Below are 19,989 nucleotides of genomic sequence, written 5' to 3'. Positions count from 1 at the left end.
CAAAAAACACACACTGAGTGAAATTTTATGTCAAATTTCCATGTATTTTGTCAAAAAATCGTTTAAAACAAAAAAATTTTGAAAGGTGTTTGCAATTCCGTCGTGAAACTACTTACTTTTCCTGTCATTCTTGAACGACGAAATAGCCTACTTTTCTGTACCAAAAATAACAGAACCGAATAGCAACATTTTTCAAAATAAATGCTGAAAAGTTCAACTTTTCAGCACTCAAATGGGTGCTGAAAAGTTGAACTTTTCAGCACTTGTTCCGAAAAGTAACACTTTTCATGATTTGCTTTGATTAATCGTTTATTTTTTTTTATTGACAAAAAAAATATGAAAATTTGACATAAAATTTTACTCAGAGTGTGTTTTTTGGAATTGCAAAAAATGCTGCATGAAACTCGTTGCAAAACTTCATTTTTTCAGCACTCTTCGTATTTATCCAACTCGGTGAACCTCGTTGGTTAAATGTACGACTCGTGCTGAAAAAATCCTCTTTTGCAACTTGTTGCATAAACTACTATTTTGAAATTTCAGTTTTCATTTCTTTAGCGAAGCTAGTATTTCGATACTCATTTTCATTTTTCATTTATAATGGAAATTTGAAATCGGCCTTCAAAATCAGGACGCAAAAAAAATATTTTTCAAATTTTTCTGAATTTCAATGGAAATTTAGATGCAATCAGCTGAAATCTATTTTAAATGCGTTTTGAATCATTTTTGGTATGTTCGAGTTAATTTAAAACCATTACAATATTATTGTTTTATAAATGTACAGACGGGTGTATAATGGATTTTCCAATACTTTTTTCTTTGAAATATGATAATCCTGACTTCCAATTTTAAGTTTTTTTTTATATTAAATGTTGTTGAATTGATTGTAAAAAATCCTAAATTCATTTATGTTTTGCTAATTTTTGGTAGTAGCTTAACTTAACCAATGTAAAAATAAATAAAGAATAAAATTGCAAATAAATCATCCTTTGAAAAATATGACAAATATTTAATTTGCCAAGACAGAATGTTGATGCACATTTTTAAACGACAAATTAAACAATATTTCAGGTTTATTATTTCAGTTTAAAAAAAATCAAATTTGCCAGAATTTGAAATGAATTTAATTATTTTATAAGCTTTTTCATCCCCTCGATTAAGACAAAAGCAAACAAATTTGTATTAGCCTAACAGGTACATTTCCAATTCTGGTAAATTTAAAATTTATTAAACTGAAATAATGAACCTGAACTATTGATTTATTTGTAGTTTAAAATATGCATCAACATTCTGTTTTGGAAAATTATATATTTGTCATATTTTTTAAAAGGATTATTCATTTGCAATTTTATTCTATACCTTGGTCTAAAAGTTCTATCCCCAACATTGCTCGGGTCCAAGCGAGGGATAGGATGTAGCTCTCTCTTGTATTTTGTTTTAGCGCTCATCCGATTCAATAATGTCTACTTCAAAAATAAAAATTGTCTTGACTAAATTGCTGAATGATTCTCAAAAATTTCACTTTTGTCAAGACTTTATTTTAATAGATTATTTTTCATCGATTGAACACCCTCGATTGACCTTTGCAAAAAAAAAAAATAAACTTATATCATCCCTTAAGTTTTGTTTTTTTTTTTAATTAGTGAAACTTAACGTGCAATTGAATCAATCAACTTAAAATGCGTTTAAGAATGTAAATTTAAAGCATTGTTGAATCTGCTTAAACATTGTTGTTTTCTTTAATTTTGATGCACAGCAGGCCTGCCCAACGTCCGGCCCGCGGGCCGGATTTGGCCCGTGAAGCCATTTCATCCGGCCCGCGACGGCTTTTCAAAATAGTTCTATGACCGGCCCTTAAGGCTCTTAATTAAAAAGTTTTGGCTGATTTTACGTCTAATTAAATTATTACTTTTTGAGGATTTTGCTTAAAATTGATTTTTCATAAATAGACTAGCAAAAAAAAATTTTTTCAGAACATCTTTTCAGTGAAAAAGTTTGGCTGGAAAAAAGCTTAAAAAAGCCAATTAATCATATTGAAAATAAAAATTGGTACAAATATTTTTGAGATTTAAAAAATATCTCAAAATGAGTCAAAACATCAAATAGCAAAAAAACAATATTTTCATAAACTTCAATCATTCTAAAAAAAACGAAGAATTATTGACGTGTCTTCATCATCAATCGTGAAACATTTCAATTTATTAAATATTTGAATAACTAGAACGTAGCATAGTTTCTATTTGTAAATAAGATTTCAAATTTAGTTTCAATAAATATTATCTTGTCTCGTTGATGTTCAAACGTAAAAAAACTTGCAAATTAAATGTTTTTTTTTTTTTTAAATTAATAATATCAGGGTATTCAACTTCAATCGACAAAAACAATGACAATACAATTTTACTAATAAAATAAGTTTTAAGAAAAAAAAGTTAACTTATTTAACTTTTATAAAACGTTAGTTCCGGCCCGCCACTACTTAAGAAATATCAGATCTGGCCCGCAGGGCCAAAAGGTTGGGCACCCCTGATGTACAGCATCAATAGATGTTTTTATTTCAAATCTGTTATTTGTCAAAACTAAGAATTATTAAAATTCAATTATTGCAAAATAACTGTATTATTGCAAAACGAATTTTATTACACTTTATTTGCTTGCAATTTTAGTTTTCCCATTTTCCAAGAAGGAACAGAAACTCTTAAAAAAAATTTGCATCACCCCTTAAAAAAAATTAAAACTGTTACCAAAACATTTCTTTAACTTTGAACTGAGCACTTATTCAAAAAAATTACATGTCATCATTTGTTTTTTATTTCTCATAAACGTGTTTTCGATATTCATATTTTTTCAAAATCATAAAAACAGCTATTGCAATCATTCAAACCCTATATTTGCAGTTGTATCAGATGTTGCACTTTCTAAATTTTGGTGCAAAGATGGCTTTTTTAGTTCTTTAACGCATATTCCTCACAAAAAATGCACAAAAAATATATAATTTAAAAACTGAAAAATAAGACGAAAAATGCTCCAAGGAAAAATAGTTAAAAAGCGTTGGCAAATAAATTTTTCATAAATGTTCCAAAAACCAAAATTGAAGCAATAGTTTTTGTTTTAAACCTGATGTTTCTATATTTAAAACCTTTAATTGTCATTACATGAAGCTTGATATATTTTTAAAAGCTGTGGAAATTTAACAAATTATTCAGAGCAATTCCAGACCAAAACAGGTATTTTGCATTCGATCCTCTCAAATTGGTAAAATACAAATTTAAGGGAAATTGAACGAGCAATCCGGTAAAAATATTTACGGAACTAAATAATCTTATCTGTCTTATAGAAAAACCACAAATAGGGCCAAAATCGCTGTTTTTCAAACATTTTTTTTATTTTAAAACCACTATATCTTCACAAGAATTGGACTTAGATCAATGACAATGGTTGGTCTGGAGAATCAATTCCCGCTATTGGATTTTGAAAACTTTGACGTTTAGACCACTTTAAAAAATACAGTATTAAGAATTTTGAAGTTGCGGTATACAAAAACATTTAAATAACTTACTCTCTTCTCAAATGTCATTATCGAGTGCAACCGGCTCAAAAATGACTTATATAAGCCTAGAATAACATGTCTACAAAGTTTTATTGAAATCGGAGAGAGTCGGGTACCACCGATTCTCTAACTGGTATGGAAATATGTAGTCAGAATATAAAAGAGTTAAAAAAACATCAATTTGGTTGTATTCTTTATTGATATTTGCCATGCTCCATCATGGAGCGTAGGGCGCTTTTTTAGTTTATATATTACTCGATTTCTTTGGAGCATAGAAATAAAACATCAATTATATTTCACTTTTCAATTATCCTAAGAGGTGGTTATCCGAATATTTTTTGTTTGAATACTTAGAATTGCACAATATTTTTCTGAAGTCCATAAGTATGATACACCAAGACGAAACATCAAAACATCGACAAACATCAAACCCCGTCCAAAAAACACCACACAAAGTGACCTTCCCACTCAAAATTACCCCGGAATCGCAAGCTGATCGCTGCTGCTGCTCAAATAGGCCGCCGCCTTGGCCGAGGGGTACGCCAACGGGGTCAATACAAAGGGGGAAGTGGGTCGACTACCTCCGCCACTTCCGGGACTCGGTCGGGGGTCCACCAACCGTTCGGCGGACAGCTGCTGCTGGAGAGGCTGGTGGTGGCCCCGTTGCTGGCTCGACGGTGCCCTAGGTTGGGGCGAAAGAAAGGGTGCCACAGAGATAGGCGAAATAGAGAGCGAGAGAAGCCTTGTGTTGAGCGAATGGTTCAAGAGAGAAGAGGGAGAAGGTGGGGTAGGGGGAAGAGTAGGGTAGATTTTTCCAAAATGGATGAAAATTTGAGAGTGATTTGTGCGTTTTAAGAAAAGGTTTTAGTGATATTGTGCCGATTTTTACAAATATTTGTTTAGTTAGTTATAATGAGCATAGTTAGGTAAGAACGATATTTAGTGAAAGTGAATTATATTTAGATAGATATAAAGAAAAAGGTTTAAATATCACTTAATTAACTTTTTTGCAGAATCACATACATGAAATGAATAAATTTAGTTGTTTTTCTACATTGTGAACGTTTCAATGCAATATCCCTAACAGTCATAAACCAAGAGACATAAACATGATATGCAACAATTTCAACTCTACAATTCAACCGGTGTGTGAGTCTATGCACGTATCTACCCTAAATAAAAAGAGTTCCAAACAATAAAAATCAACGACCCACGAAAACGAAAGCACTATAAATGTCCGGTTAGTCTCTAATCCAACCTCAACCCGCCCCAGCCCACCTACCTTGGTCCCTCTATCCGGACGGCATCGTCATCCATCGGCATCCAGGTGCATCTCCGGGAGTCCCCACCGGCCCCTGCTCCGATCCCCGTGCCGGGCAGTGTCGCACTACTGCCGGTGACCATGGCCGGACCACCTCCACCTCCGCCACCACCACTCCCCGCCAAAAACGAGGTCGGTTTTCGTCGGAAGTACGGATTGTCCAGCTCGTCGTCGTACTGCTGCAGGATGGACTTGGTGATGGGACCCGGGTTGATGTACCTGCAGAAGCGAGAGAGAGAGAGGGAGAGAAATAAAAGTTTTCCACGTGGGAAAAACCGCATAATTAGTGACAGTGAGCAGCGATGCAGGGCAGTTTAGGGAAGCGGACAAATTTCATTAAAAATGAATCGGCAAATACATGGACCGTTTAAAATTGGAGCACATTTGAACTGCAAACTAATCCATTTTCCCTCGGATGAAAAAATTCATGTTGACAATCGGAATCCAGAACTGTCGCATTCAATTAATAGTTTGAGTCAACAGTAGTGCGCAGTAGGGCCAGGGTAACCAGCTCGAAAAAGTTTAATTTTATAATGTTGACCAGGTGATCGCATCCAGTAGAAAAACGATTATCAGCACAAATTATAAAACCATGTTCAATTTTGTTTGAACACGTTATTTTCAGAATATGACATATTTTTTTCAAACAAAAAATGTTATGATTTTTTTAATATTTTAAAATTAAAAGCATTTGATAACTGAACTATATTTGAAGCAAAGTTATACTCTATGTTTACGCAAATCGACTTTTCTAAGTAAAGCGTCCATTCTGGGAATTCCCGGGATGAAAATCCCGGGATTTTTTTCAAAAACCGGAATTTATGAATCTTGGGAATTCAAATATTTTGTTCCGAAAATTCCAGAGATCGAAAAAAATAATTAATTGTTGACTAGGAAATTCAAATTAAGTTGTGGAAATATAGATGAACAGTTGCGTATTTAGAAATCGATAATAGTTTTAAAGAATTAAAATGTGTATTCAGCATAATTCAGCATTCATTTGGCTTATAAGGGAAACATTTTCTTCAATTTAATTTTATATACTTTTTTAAGATTGGCTCTTATATATCTAAATTCATGATTTTTAATATTAAAAATAAAATAATATTTAATAACTTTTCATCAAACATTGGCATCTGTGTCAAATCATTACAAATGTCTTAATAGCTGTTTAAGACAATTTTCTTGCATAATGTTTTGATTAATTTCTTTCAAAACAGGAACAGAACTTAACAATTAGTACACCGATTTCCAAATTCATTAATCTAAAATCAGACTGCAGTCCTGATTTTCCCCAGTTGGCAGCAGTGACTAAGAGATAATTTGTAAAACATTTGTTTTATAAAAAATTTCTCGTATCATTTTATTTCTTATTTTAACATTTTAAGTGAAATTTTCCAAGCTTTTTTAGTCCTGTCATAAATATAAAAAAAATAAAAAGAAATATTTATAAAAGACTTATTTAATTGGAATCACATTGAAATAAACATTTGGGTGCATTTAAAATTCTAAGCACATCAAAAATCTTTGTTTTGTTTTTCTTTTTTTCTAACAACAAAATCTTTACAGCAACTAATCGATTCACCAAAACCCAAACTCCCTCCGAATTCTGGTCCGCTCGTCCGAATCGGTGCTGCTAGAAGGTTGGTAGCCGGTGGATCCGATCTTCTCTGAGTCGGCCCCCTGGCCAAACAATCAGATTATTCAAATATTCTGAATGTGTCTTTTATATCTCAAAAAAAAAAAAAAAGCAAGTTTAGTACAAAAGAGCACAGAGGCATTTCGGTTTTTTTTGACAGTTTTGAAGTGCTTTGAAACAGAAACCAAAAATATCAGATTTATTTCAATGTTGAATTGAAAAAAGTTCTTAATATTTTTTTAAAGTTCATGATTTATGCTACAAAATTGATGTTTTATGAAAAAAATCTATTTCTAACGAATTTTGATCAACAGCTTGGAACTTTTAGTTAAAGTAACTTAAATTTTATATAATTTTAATAAAAATGAATAAATCTGGTTAAATAATCATTAGTTGAAAACTTATCATATTAAAAATCAAAGGAATCAGAAACTGGTGAATTTTTATCAGAGTTTGATGAATTTCTGTCTGGTTCACATTTTTACACATTTTTATGTAATATTACTCAAAAATAGACAACTTTTCGGTTACCCAATTTTCATCTTTTCAAAATTTTACTTTTTTTCAGAATAAGTCACCCTGGGATTTTGAAATATCAATTTTTAACAAATTTCTGAAAAAAATGTTTTGAAAAAAAGTACAAAGATATTGTACATAAGTCTCAGTAAATAAGCAGAAGCATAAATTCTTCAATCCAGCAGAAAGGAATATGATTTTTGCAAGTAACCTCATTTTGGCGCCACCTACATTTGAAATACAGTCGCGCTGCAAAACCTCAATTGAGGCATTTTTCAACTTTTGACGAAGAACTTCGTCTTAGGGCTCTATACAGGGTAGCAATCCAAAATTTCGCGAAGCGAAATGAAACCGAAAAATGAAACGCCTTCCCCAAGCAGAGGGGAAAATCACAGAAGCAGCGCGGCCGACGGTTTTGATATAAATATAAACGCCACTCCCTCCACAGCATTAGTTTAGTCGGTGGTCTACCACCGAAGCGAGAGGAGCTTAGCTCTTCTCGCGAGCGCCAGCCTTCTCTCTTCCCTACAAAACCACAGAAAATTTGAAGGCTGGCTTCAGTCGGTGGTCTACCACCGAAGCGAGAGGAGCTCAGCTCTTCTCGCAAGCGCCACTTGGCGTCTTCAGGAACTAGCCTTCCCGCATCCCTACAAAACCATGGGAAATCTGAAGGCTGGCTTCAGTCAGTGGTCTACCAGCAGTCGGTGGGGGTAGGGGGCAATATGGGTATCAAACTTTAGGGATTTTGATACTGGACATGAAATTTGACATTTTGGCAGTAGTGGCCACCACCTGGAGTGGCCGGAGGCCCCGGGGATGTTCCGATAAGGGGACATTTGCGGAACCATAAGAGTTGGGGCAATATGGGTACACGCAGAAAAAGATTTTGTAGAATCAGCCTGTGCGAGGTTTGAATCAACAAAATTTTTTGTTGAATATAATCAACGCCGATTTTGCGTTGAAACAAACCTTGATTTTCTCAATTCCACAAAAGTCTTTTGTTGTTTCGAAAAAACTGCTTTGACATTTAGCGTTGATTCAACAAAAAAAAAATGATTTTCAAACCAACAAAGCGTTTTGTGATTCAAATATACCTTATTTTTCTGCGTGTATCAAACTTTTGGGATTTTGATACTGGACATGAAATTTGACATTTTGGCAGTAATGGCCACCACCTGGAGTGGCCGGCGGCCCCGGGGATTTTCCGATAAGGGGACATTTGCGGAACCATAAGATTTGGGGTAATATGGGTATCAAGCTCTAGGGTTTTTGTGTTGTGTCTTTAACACATGGTTCAAAGTGACTCCTTGTAATAAATTTTATTGTTTGCAAAATATTTCTTGAAAATTGTTCAATTTAACAGAGAATTGATGAAACGATTTCATATCAACTGGCCCGTAAATTTTGCCATTGTGATTAGCTGAAGAAGCGATTGAAAGTATTAATTGTTATCAAACGTCAAAATACCATGAGACCATCTTTGAGCAAAAATAAATAGATCTTACGAAATAACTATTTCGTGATTGATTTTGTGGCCCAGAAACGCAAAAATTAAAAACTCTAAAAATTTCATTTACTTTTGTGTCCGAAGTTCTTCGTCATGATGGTTATGCCTGTAGGATTACCACTGCACCTTTTTATTGAGGTTTTGCAGCGTGACTGTGTTTCAAATGTAGGTGGCGCCAAAATGAGGTTACTTGCCAAAAATCGTATTCCTTTCTGCTGGATTGAAGAACAAAATCGCTTATTTCTCATTATATCCTGCATCAATCTTAATGAAACTAGTTGCAAAAGACGAGAAAAAATGTTTGCTTTAAAATAATGAACATCAATTTTTGGGCGCGCAAAAATTTGTGATTTTTTTCTTTAAAAAACATGTTTTGGAACACGAAAAAATTAGTTTCCCGATATATATCAATGAAATAAACAGTTATATAGTTGATAACAACTGTGTTAACGTATATTCAACAATTTGTATTGATTATTAACAGACTTTCTGGCCAAATAGTTCAAATTACTATCTTTTACTAAATTTACAATTTTCTCATAGTAAAATCAAACAAATATTGGAATGTTATACACCAAATTGCTGGAAATAATTTTTCTCATACGAATCCGGCATAAGTTTTATAAAAATGTTAATTATGAAGGAAAAAACACAATTTTTCAAAAAATCATAGGTTAATGCTATTTGTTCATAGGTGGCGAAATGTGTCTTTTAGCTTTGTTGCAAATCCTCTATTCGGAAAATTCATAGATATTTTGTAAAACATTTGCAAATCAAAATTGGATTCAGTTGCAATCATTTTCTAATTTTTTGATTCACCTTTATCAAAACCGAAAGCAAAAACTTTTAAAGAAATTTTAAAAGCACTAGCTAGTTGCATAATTGCAAATAAAATAGAAAACATACTGGAACATCTCCGAGCAAACTCATCCTAATTTTTTGGAGCACTAATGGTGATAGGCAAGGGTCCTGATTGTTCAAAATCAACCACTCCATTCGCGAGCACAAATAGCAGGCGACGCGATACTGCCCTGATGAATTACTACTGTTTGTCACTTTCTCACCATTCGCTCCCGAACACTCTCGCATCTACTCTCCTTCTCTCTCTGATCGGCTCAGTCTCCGAACGGCTCAGGCAGGCCGAACGTCACCGATCACTCTGAACTGAAAACATTTTTTCTCTGATGCGCTGCGTTATACTCATTGATTTGGGTTGCTTAAAATCAATGTTATCAATTAAATTGTGCATTTATTGTGATTTTATAACATTATAGACACCATTCAAAGAAACTTCCACCAAGAAAAAATCAAATTGATGGGAAACTGAGGGCGTGAAGACAGAAAGACTGCCGCGCTGGCATTTTTTGAGAATGGCTCTTCGCTGAGCATGGTAGTGTGTGAGTGTCGTCGAGCGACGGAGTAGGCAAAAATTTTCACGATGTATTTGTTCGCTGAGTGAACAGTTCGGGCCACTCGCTGGCTGCTTGCGAGTATCATTCGCTCATGAATGCTAGCGGGTTAGAATAGGCGACGACTGGATAGGCGATGAGTGAGTGGTTTCTGTTCATTGAACCGAAAATCAGGACCCTTGGTGATAGGCGTTGAAGAGTTAAAAATCGAAAATGATGTATACTTTCAATTTGATTTTTGGTAAGTCAAAACTAAGTATTTCAAACATAATATAATAAAGACCGTTTTGAGACTGAATTTATTTCAAAAATAAAAAAAAAGGTTGAAAAGATTAAAAACTTTGGCACCCAAAGTGTACATCAAACATCAAACATTATTTGAATACATTTGAAACGCAAATTTTATTTTGAATCTTGTCTTTAAATCTTGTTACTTATAAAATAATAACTCAGAGCATTCTTTTAAAAGGTGATGAAAGAGAACAAAAAACTTTGTAAAATATACAAATAATCAGAAACATTATTTTTAATTTGAATGGTTGTTATTTTTATTTCAATAAAAGAAATATTTTTAACCATTGCAACTTTCTATAGGAATTTGAGATTTAGAAATTTGGACTGTTGGACTGTTATTTATTTTTAAATATAATTTGTTTCTGATTGCAAAGCTCGTTTAAAGTTTTGCTGAAAAATAATTTCTTCAGCCTTTTCATAAAGTCTGTTTTGTACTATGTACGAGTCATCATACAAAGTGTCACTTTTCACACGGTTTTCATTCATTAAAATCGCACACCCACCCACACACCCACTAGCACATCGCAACATCGCATCAAACTGACGGACAGCCACACGCCTCTGCACGCGTGCAAGAGACAGCCAATCGCGATTTTCCGATTGTTTGCCCTCCTGATGATGCTAATTGAGTGTGATTTTGGTGCACACTCGGCGCACACACTCGCACGCAATTCACACATACAAACTAAAACACGGGAACACGGGCATGTATGCTTTGTGGTGTGACTTTTTTTCTGCTTCTTCTTCATTCCGCTATTTGCTTGTCGTGCCCCCGGAAATGATGCGTGAATTAAACGAACAGATTGTAGTTGAACGTGGTAGCATGTTTTCGATGTGTGGGTGTGTGGTTATTTGTATGTGGGTCTTTAAAGGTTATGTTTAAGCACACGTGCGAGGATTAAAGTTTATCGATTCAAGCGAGAATTAGGTGTGCCAAAGCTCTAATTGGAAATGGAATTTGTATTGTTGATTTTTTTTCTGCTCTGTTCAAATAATCCAAACCTTTGTCTTGAAACCCACTCTATGGTCTTATCAAGCATTAAACAACTCACAAGCGCAATGCACCGGCCTCAATTGCACGAGACGTTATCTCTCAGTCTGTTGGTAGTTCTGAACTCGACAAGATGCTGCTCTACCTCGTAGCGATCGTTACCCTCTTGATCTACGTCTGGATCAAGCGACGGTACTCCTACTGGAAGAATCGTGGCGTACCATCCCTGAGTGTCTCTTTCCCAGCTGGAAATCTCCAAGGGATCGGCCAGCGTCACCTGGGACTCATCATGCAGGATTTGTACGGCAAGTTGAAAGGCTCTGGGGCCAAGTTCGGTGGAATCTACTCGTTCCTCAAGCCGATGGTCATGGTGCTAGATCTGGACTTTGCCAAGGACGTGCTGGTGAGAGAGTTTCAGTACTTTCACGATCGTGGCATGTACTACAACGAGCGGGACGACCCGCTGTCGGCACATCTAGTCAGCTTGGAAGGTGACAAGTGGAAGAGCTTGAGGACGAAGCTGACGCCGACGTTTACCTCCGGGAAGATGAAGATGATGTTTTGCACGATTAAAGAGGTTGTTGATCGGTTGGAGGGTTGTATCCGGGAAAGGATGAAATTTGGTGAATGTATCGAGATCAGGGATATTATATCGCGTTTTGCCATGGACGTTATTGGGAGTTGTGCCTTTGGGTTGGACTGCAATAGTATGGTAACGTCCGACGCTCCGTTCTGGAAGATGAGCCTGAAAGCTTCTTTAAGCACGAAACTTCGATCCTTGATATCACTTTTTGCTACGACCTATAGGAAGTTTTCCAACCAAATTGGAATCTGCGTCTTGCCAAAAGATGTGAGTGATTTCTACCTTGGAGCGGTTCGTGATACCATCAAGTTTCGGATGGACAACCAAGTGTCGCGAAAGGACTTTATGGATCTATTGATCAAGCTGGAGGATAACTTTACGTTCAACGAGATCGCTGCGCAAGCCTTCGTGTTCTTCCAGGCCGGTTACGAAACCTCTTCGATTACGATGACCTTCTGCCTGTACGAGCTGGCACTGAATCAGGTACTTCAGGAGAGGGCCAGACAGAGCGTGGAGGATGTTCTGAAGAGGCACGGATCCTTCAGCTATGAAGCCATTCAGGACATGGAGTTCCTCAACTGTTGTGTCAAAGGTAATTGTTTTGTTAGTAATATCTCAAGATCACTTATAATCTTCTTCAACCCAGAAACGCTTCGCAAGTATCCACCGGTAGCAAATCTCTTCCGGGAGATCACAAAGAATTACAAAGTTCCAGAAACGGACATCACCCTGGAGAAGGGATACCGAGTAGTGATCCCAGTATACGGAATCCATCACGACCCGGATATCTACCCCAACCCAGAGGTCTTCAACCCAGAACGCTTCAACCCTGAACAGTCAACCAATCGTCATCCAATGGCCTACCTGCCCTTCGGAGAAGGACCCCGAACCTGCATCGGAGAGCGATTCGCCCTAATGGAGACCAAAATCGGCCTTAGTCGTTTGCTACGAAAGTTTCGCTTTAAGCTGGCGCCTCAAACTTCAACAAGAATTGAGCTCAACAAAACCAGCGTTTTCCTATCTATTCAAGGTGATCTCTGGATGAAGGTTGAGACGGTAGAGTAAAAAAAACCTGTCATAACCTCACCGTTGTCACCGAACCTGCCGCAGAAAATTAAATTTTCATAACAATAAAAAAGAGCGTCCCCGGCTGACGGCAAACTGGTATAAAATTCAAATTAAGCTAATCCAATCCCGCCGACGACGACAGCGATATGATCTCGGGAAGCAATTTTTCCACCTGTATGAAAACTTTTTATTCCGACCACACGAGTTAGCATGTTTCTTTTTTTTCCTTTCATTTCCGTTGGTGACATGCAAAAGAGGGCGGAAAAGTTTCCACCGTTTTTCATGACGTGTATTATTCAGGTGACGCAGGAGAATACGGAAAGGTGACTTTTCTTTGAGCAAGATAGCTGACGGGGGAGGTTCTGTGTGGGAGGTTTTTGAGAAGAATAAAGACAACTTGCCGCTTGATCTGTCTGTGAGTCTCGGAGGAGGAAAAATACCGCTAATCTGCATGTATTTTAATTTTAAACGTAGGGGAAATATACCCATTTTAAGCCTAATAAGCGGTCGTGTTTGAAAGATGCTGGATAATCTGGAGAGTTCCTTGAAATTTACAAAAACCAAGGAAACCAATGAGTAGAGCAACTTTTTGTGAACATTTCAGTTTATTTTCACTTTCATTAAAAGTTATGCTATTCCTTTAACAAGCATTTGAAAAAAAATATTTCCAAAATGTATTCTAATCAAAAGAATGCATTGGGCCACGCTCATTTTCCTATTTTCAGCTAAGGAGCAATTCCAGCTCAAATCAGGAATTTTTCTGGTTCTTTTGTACCCAACCCTCTCCGATTTCAATGAAACTTTGTAGACATGTTATCCTAGGCCTATATAAGCCATTTTTGTGTATATGGAGCCAATTGCACTCGAAAATGACATTTGAGAAGGGCGTAAATTTTTTTAGATATTTTTGTATTCTGTAATTTAAAAATGACTGTATCTCGAAGCCGTTGCATCGTACCAAAAAGTGGTCAAAGGCAAACTTGTAGGAAATTGGACGGACTTTCTGAAAAAAATACACTGAAAGAAAAATACACGTCACTTCTATGGGATTTTTCAATTTTTATGATTAAATGTTAAATTTTAAAGTGAAGTCACGATTTTTTTTCATTCAAAATTTTTGAGGAAATAGCCAAAAATTTTACAAAAAGACTTACAAAAAATGCAGGATAGTATGTCTCTCCTTAAAAAACAATACAAAAATCATGTTTTTTTTTTTTAAATTGGTCTAATCGTCAAAATTTTCAAAAACCGATAATGAGAATCAATTCTCCAGACAATTTTACATAAAAGTCTCGATATTGACCATTGTCCTAAGTCCAATCCTTGCGAAGTTACAGCAGTTAAAAAAAATGTCGAAAAAACAGCTTTTTTGTGGTTTTTGGCATTTTCTATATGACAGACTTGATTTTTCAGTCTCGAAAACATTTTTACTGGAAAGATCGTCCAATTTCCCACAAGTTTGCTTTTGACAGCTTTTCAATTGGATTCATGGGCTTACAGATATAAGCTTAATTACATTGCTCATAACTGAAACCAGAATATTTTTTTCAGTGTGGTAGAAATCTGGATAGTTAATCATCTTACGTAAATATTAAAACAAGTCAAAAATATTTTCGAGACTGAAAAATCAAGTCTGTCATAGAGAAAACGCCAAAACCCACCAAAAAAGCTGTTTTTTCGACATTTTTATTTTTAAAACTGCTGTAACTTCGCAAGGATTGGACTTAGGACAATGGTCAATATCGAGACTTTTATGTAAAATTGTCTGGAGAATCGATTCTCACTATCGGTTTTTGAAAATTTTGACGTTTAGACCACTTTTTATTTAAAAATATATCTTATAAAATTGGATACAGACAACAGGTTAAGTAAATGATTTTTGTATTTTTTTAAGGAGAGACATACCATCCTGCACATTTTGTGAGTCTTTTTGTAACATTTTTGGCTATTTCCTCAAAAATTTTGAATGAAAAAAATACGTGACTTCACCTTAAAATTTAACTTTTAATCATAAAAATTAAAAAATCCCTTAGAAGTGACGTGTATTTTTCTTTCAGTGTATTTTTTTCAGAAAGCCCGTCCAATTTCCTACAAGTTTGTATCTGACCACTTTTTGGTACGATGCAACGGCTTTGAGATACAGTCATTTTTAAATTACAGAACACAAAAATATCTAAAAAATTTACGCCCTTCTTAAATGTCATTTTCGAGTGCAATTGGCTCCATATACACAAAAATGGCTTGTATAGACCTAGGATAACATGTCTACAAAGTTTAATTGAAATCGGAGAGGGTCGGGTACAAATGTACCAGAAAAATTCTTGATTTGAGCTAGAATTGCTCTAAGTTTTTTTTTTTTCTTCCAGCGCTCTTTTTTGGGTCTGCTTAGTGCTGCCAAAATTGGCGGTGCTGTTGCTGGTAAGTTTATATCCTAAATAGTATTTTTTTTAGCTTTAATTGAGCATCAAACTCTTCAAATGACGAAGATAGGTGTTTGATTAGAAAGCGTATATTTCCCCTATTTGTACCAAGGATTTTTTTTTCTACTTCAGGGATGGTTTCTGTTTCCAAGTTCAAAGAGGCCGATCTTTATTTTCCTTTTTATGTGAATTTTCTTTGAAAAATAAGTTGAATTTTAGAATTTTAGAAGTTAGATTGTTTCTTAACTAAAATCATCGCCAAACAACGTTCAAAGATTATTAAATCCAACCAGACGATACCAAGTACTAACTCTAGCAAAAACAAATCCCACAGTCAGCCACAAATCTTCATTTGAGCTCGTGCGCCACGTGGGGAGTCTGTCTACTCAGCACCAGCAGCCATTTATTGTCTCACGTAAAAGCGACACTAGACGCCCCCTCCAAAGAAAATACCCAGTAAATGTCCTCCCCCTTATAGACGTCGCTGTTCTTTTGCTGCATCTTAAGCCTTGCCGAAGGTTTATGCTCGAACGTGTTTGTGTGCGTTAGTAGTAGGGTGGTTCATGGATATATTAAAAAGACAAAAGTGTTCTATTTCGTTTGCATCAACCGGAATTTCAAAGTTCTATGACCCCAGAAGCTAGCTTGAAAATTTGAGCTCATTTGGTTAAGGTTTAGTTGCTCCAGTTTTGATCTGAAGTTAGTATGGAACTTGATTCAATTTAATATGGAGAATTGTAACTTTTTACATGTTCTTATAGAAAATTTCCCAAAACCCTATCAAATTTTCCTATTCATAGGTTTCTTATAGGTTTTGATCCGGGGAACAACTTTGTAGAACATCGCAAAGTGCTAAGAATAGATCCTGGAAAGATACAGGATGTTTTTTAGAGTTTACTTTTTTCGGCAAAATTCAAAATATGCTAAAAAAATTAATCTGTATCTTTTCGGGATCATTTCCTAGCGCTTTGCGATGTTCTACAAAGTTGTTCCCCGAATCAAAACCTATAAGAAAACTCTTACATGATAAAGTTTTATCGGGTTGAGGAAAACTTTCTAGAAGAAGAGTTAAAAAGTGAAAAATAAATCAATTAAATTTATTGAAATTCCATTCTAACTTAATATCAAAACTGGAGCAACTCAACCATAACCAAATAAGCTAAAATTTTCAGGCTAGCTTTTTGGGTCATAGTACTTCAAAATTCCGGTTGATGCAAACGAAATCGAACACTTTTGTCTTTTTCATATATCCGTGAACCACGCTAGTTAGTAGGTCCTAAGATGCGATATGCCACCAGCCCCATAATTAAAATGTACGATTTGCCAGCCCCGTGAGACTCTGGTCTCTGGTAGAGGAAGAACCACAAAAGACGATGTACCACGTCGGATCAATATAATTCTTCGTTTGCACGAAGGTTATATTGATCAATCGAATTGAATTATTTATTTGTGGTCTGCAGAGAAAAGTGTTGGCAAAGCTGAACACCTCCTTTCAAGAAGAGTAACTAAAGCAGTGCTTCAGGAATCAAAGAATAAACATTTGCTCCAAGTTGTACGAGGAGAGGACCTTATCACAAGGAGCACAGTGTTGAGCTTTCAAAAGCTTTAAGTGACCACAATGATGTGTGTATGTTCGAACAAGTCGTGTTGACCAAGCCTGTAACAAAAGTGCACTGCACACGTGCTTCAGGAACGGAAGCCGTCCACTTACCTGACCTGGGCTAGCTGGAAGTCCTTGGGGGAAAGGACGAACGATTGTGATTAATCGTACGTCAGCCAGGTTCAATAGTCTGAGCACCAGCAGTCAGGACACAAGAATGGGAAAATGGCTGGGACGTGTTTGGGATTTCAACGCAGCGATAAATTGAAAATTGTGACCACCGGTTTGCGCTGGTTTGTGAGTCAAGGGGAGGAATGTCGTGTCATCCTGGAGTAATTTTGGGAAAATGTGCAGTGGCACTATGATGCTCTAGGACCAGCAGGGATGACAGTTTATGATTTTCAAGTATGATTTTTTTTATGAATTCTTCAACAATAAAAAAACACGCTCTTTATCCCACATAAGGAAGTTGATTCATTCCTCACATTACAATTCTCTTGATAGGGTTGTCAGAATCAGACAACGTTTTCATTAAAATATTTCAGATCCATCCCCAAAAAGGTGTATAAATAACCTAGTACTGATAACTTTTGAAAGGTTTGTCAAATCTTTAATCTGGGGATCGAAGTTTATTTATACATTTCTAAAAATGAAAAAAACATGACGAAGTTACTTTCAAACAACCACCCTTTTTAAATCTTCCGGACCCCAGTCAAAATTTATTTTTTCAGCATAACTTTTGAAGTACTTAACTAAACTTTATCATTTTCAATAGCGACTTATGGGACCCCAAGAAAATATAAAATGTGAAAATACAAGCCATGGTATAAACATTTGAATGAAAACAGTGTTTAAAAATGCACTTTACACCAGTCCAGATGTTTTGCAATACAGTCGTGTCCCGGTTTTGCTGCCTCGGTTAAGCACGGCCCAGTGGGGGGATTATGGCTACATGGAAGACATAAACCTAAATCCTATGAAAAATCATCCAAATTTAAACAAAATTACAGTGTTTCGGAACCGAGATGACGTCAGCTAGCCATTGCAATTATAATAACATGAACATATTCACAAAAATACGTATTTTTCCTGTCTAATCTAAATCTAATAATCTAATCTAATCAGACCCTAGCGCAGCCAATCTTTCGAAGGGATCCTGGAGAGTGCCTTAGGTTAGATGACGCCTAGCACTCTTCTTGTCATTTATTAACATTTGTAGTGCGCCATTGCACCGGAATGCATTGAAACATCACAAGCGTTAAAGCGGCCAGGCCTACTGCGTAAAGCCGTATCGCAGAGATGACTCGTAATTGGGTTGAGTTTGAGCACTGAGTGTTCGAACAACAACACAATTCTGAATCGACAGGGGAGGAAGAAGCGTGGGGACACACCACCATACGCTCCGAGATTTTGGTTGTATTCGTTGGGAGCACCATGCTAAGAAGGTTTGGTACTCCGGGACCCTCTGGGATGGGACATTGTATTTCCACGAATGCCCTGGACACTATTTGCCGTGTTTATAGCGCCACAACTCGCTCACAAAAATACGTATTTTTCCTGTATTTTAAAAATGCAATGTTTCTCGAAAAAAAAATGCTAAAAATTATTGTTTTTGCTATATAGGTATAAATGATCGGGATTTTTTCATACATTTCGAATGATATTACACATTTTTTGAAAATACTCTAATTATTCAAAAAACTACGTATTTTTGAAAAAAATACTCATTTTTTCATTTTTTTTTCTGGGTATCAAATTACTGGAAATTTTTCATTTATTTCGATACTATTTTTTTGTGAAATACTCTAAATTTTGCCAAAATCACGTATTTAAAAAAAATTATTTAATTAAACTGGAATTTTGAGTATTTTTATTAAAATAAGAGTTTGATGAATATTTTGAGTATTAAAAAAAACCATCGACATGTTAGAAAAATTCCCAATCCTTGAACGCGCATTTTGTAAAAAATGAGCAATTTTTGAAAATAGACGTAGTTTTGTGAAAATTTTGAGTACTTTACAAAAAAATAAAAACAATATAAAAATTGAAATAACAAGCCATGGTCTCAACATTTGAATGAAAAAAAGTGTTTTAAAATGCATTTTACACCTGCCCAGTTGTTTTGCAATCATTAGTAAGTAGTAAAGTATTAAAAAGATTTTTTTCGCCGAAAAAAATAACTTTTTGTGGTGCTGTACATTAAATTTTCACAAAAAATGTAAATATTTTTGATCAATCCCAGACATGCTAAATATGATTTTTAATGCAGGAAAATGCATTTCTAATTGTTTTCAGTTGGTTAGAATTCTATTGCCTTTGAAATTTTGAAGTTTTTTGAAAAAAATATTTTTTTGCCCCCTGATTTTTCGGACCGATTTTAAAGGGGGGGGGAGGGGCGACATAATCTTTGAAAAATATTTGCAACGGCCTTATTATTGAAATAAATGACAAATATTCAATCATTTGATACCCATACTGTAAAATTCAAAAAAAATAGTGTTTTTTTTTCGAAAATTCGCAAAAAATTGTATTTCGCCAAAATATTGTTACTAATGAAATGTATGCTCAATTTCTGATCATTTGAAACCGATATTGTCAGATATGGAAATTTTCAGTATGATTTTCGAAAAGACGTAGTTTTGTACAAAATTTTAGTTTTTCACAAAACAATATTATAACTATCGAAATGCATGAAAAATTTCCGATTATTTGATACCCATAGCATGAATTTTTTTAGCATGTTTTCAAAAGTACGTAGTGAAAACTTTGAATATTAAAAAAAAGTTATAGCTTTCGAAATTTATGCAAATTATTTGATAAACATAGAGCCAAAACAAAATATATATAAATTTCAGGTAAAATTGTTAAAAAAACTTGCAATTTTGCCTAGAATTCGTTAAAACTAGTTTTGTTTATAAAATTATCGATTCGTATTGCATTTTAAACTGCTTCAAACGAATCAAAAGTTTTAAATATTTATAAAAAAAATTGTTCTACTGAAAATGCCTAATTATTTGAAGTTTTTTTCAATTATATTTTAAAATTACACGATTTGAATAATTTACAATCATCATTCCGTTTCCGATTGGAAATAATA

General features: G+C 35.0%; 2 protein-coding genes across 9 annotated transcripts in view; one reads left to right on the top strand and one right to left on the bottom strand.

Annotated features, from left to right (window-relative positions):
* Positions 1 to 19,989, bottom strand: part of LOC120419474 (uncharacterized) — a 402,142-nt gene that overhangs the window by 100,467 nt on the left and 281,686 nt on the right. For 5 of the 8 annotated variants that reach the window (XM_052708548.1, XM_052708549.1, XM_052708550.1 and 2 more), the window contains 2 exons: positions 4,827 to 5,084; positions 4,023 to 4,286 (listed from right to left, as the gene is read on the bottom strand). In XM_052708548.1, coding sequence (XP_052564508.1) covers positions 4,023 to 4,286; positions 4,827 to 5,084 — 522 coding nt within the window. The remainder of the gene's footprint in view (positions 1 to 4,022; positions 4,287 to 4,826; positions 5,085 to 19,989) is intronic. The other 3 variants (XM_052708553.1, XM_052708554.1, XM_052708551.1) reach the window with 2 other exon arrangements.
* On the top strand, positions 11,341 to 12,982 carry LOC120419471 (probable cytochrome P450 6a14). The gene is made up of 2 exons (XM_039582157.2): positions 11,341 to 12,396; positions 12,451 to 12,982. Exons 1-2 carry the CDS (start codon positions 11,355 to 11,357, stop codon positions 12,867 to 12,869), a joined length of 1,461 nt encoding a protein of 486 aa, XP_039438091.1. The 5' UTR covers positions 11,341 to 11,354; the 3' UTR covers positions 12,870 to 12,982.

The sequence above is a fragment of the Culex pipiens genome, chromosome 2 (genome assembly GCF_016801865.2).
Source record: "Culex pipiens pallens isolate TS chromosome 2, TS_CPP_V2, whole genome shotgun sequence".
NCBI classification, from domain to species: Eukaryota; Metazoa; Arthropoda; class Insecta; order Diptera; family Culicidae; genus Culex; species Culex pipiens.
This window is presented reverse-complemented; position numbering and strand designations above follow the sequence as displayed.

Coding starts and splice junctions, on each gene's coding strand:
- LOC120419471 (XM_039582157.2), top strand. CDS start 11,355: ATGCTGCTCTACCTCGTAGCGATCGTTACCCTCTTGATCTACGTCTGG. Junction 12,397..12,450: donor CCTCAACTGTTGTGTCAAAG/GTAATTGTTTTG, acceptor TCTTCAACCCAG/AAACGCTTCGCAAGTATCCA.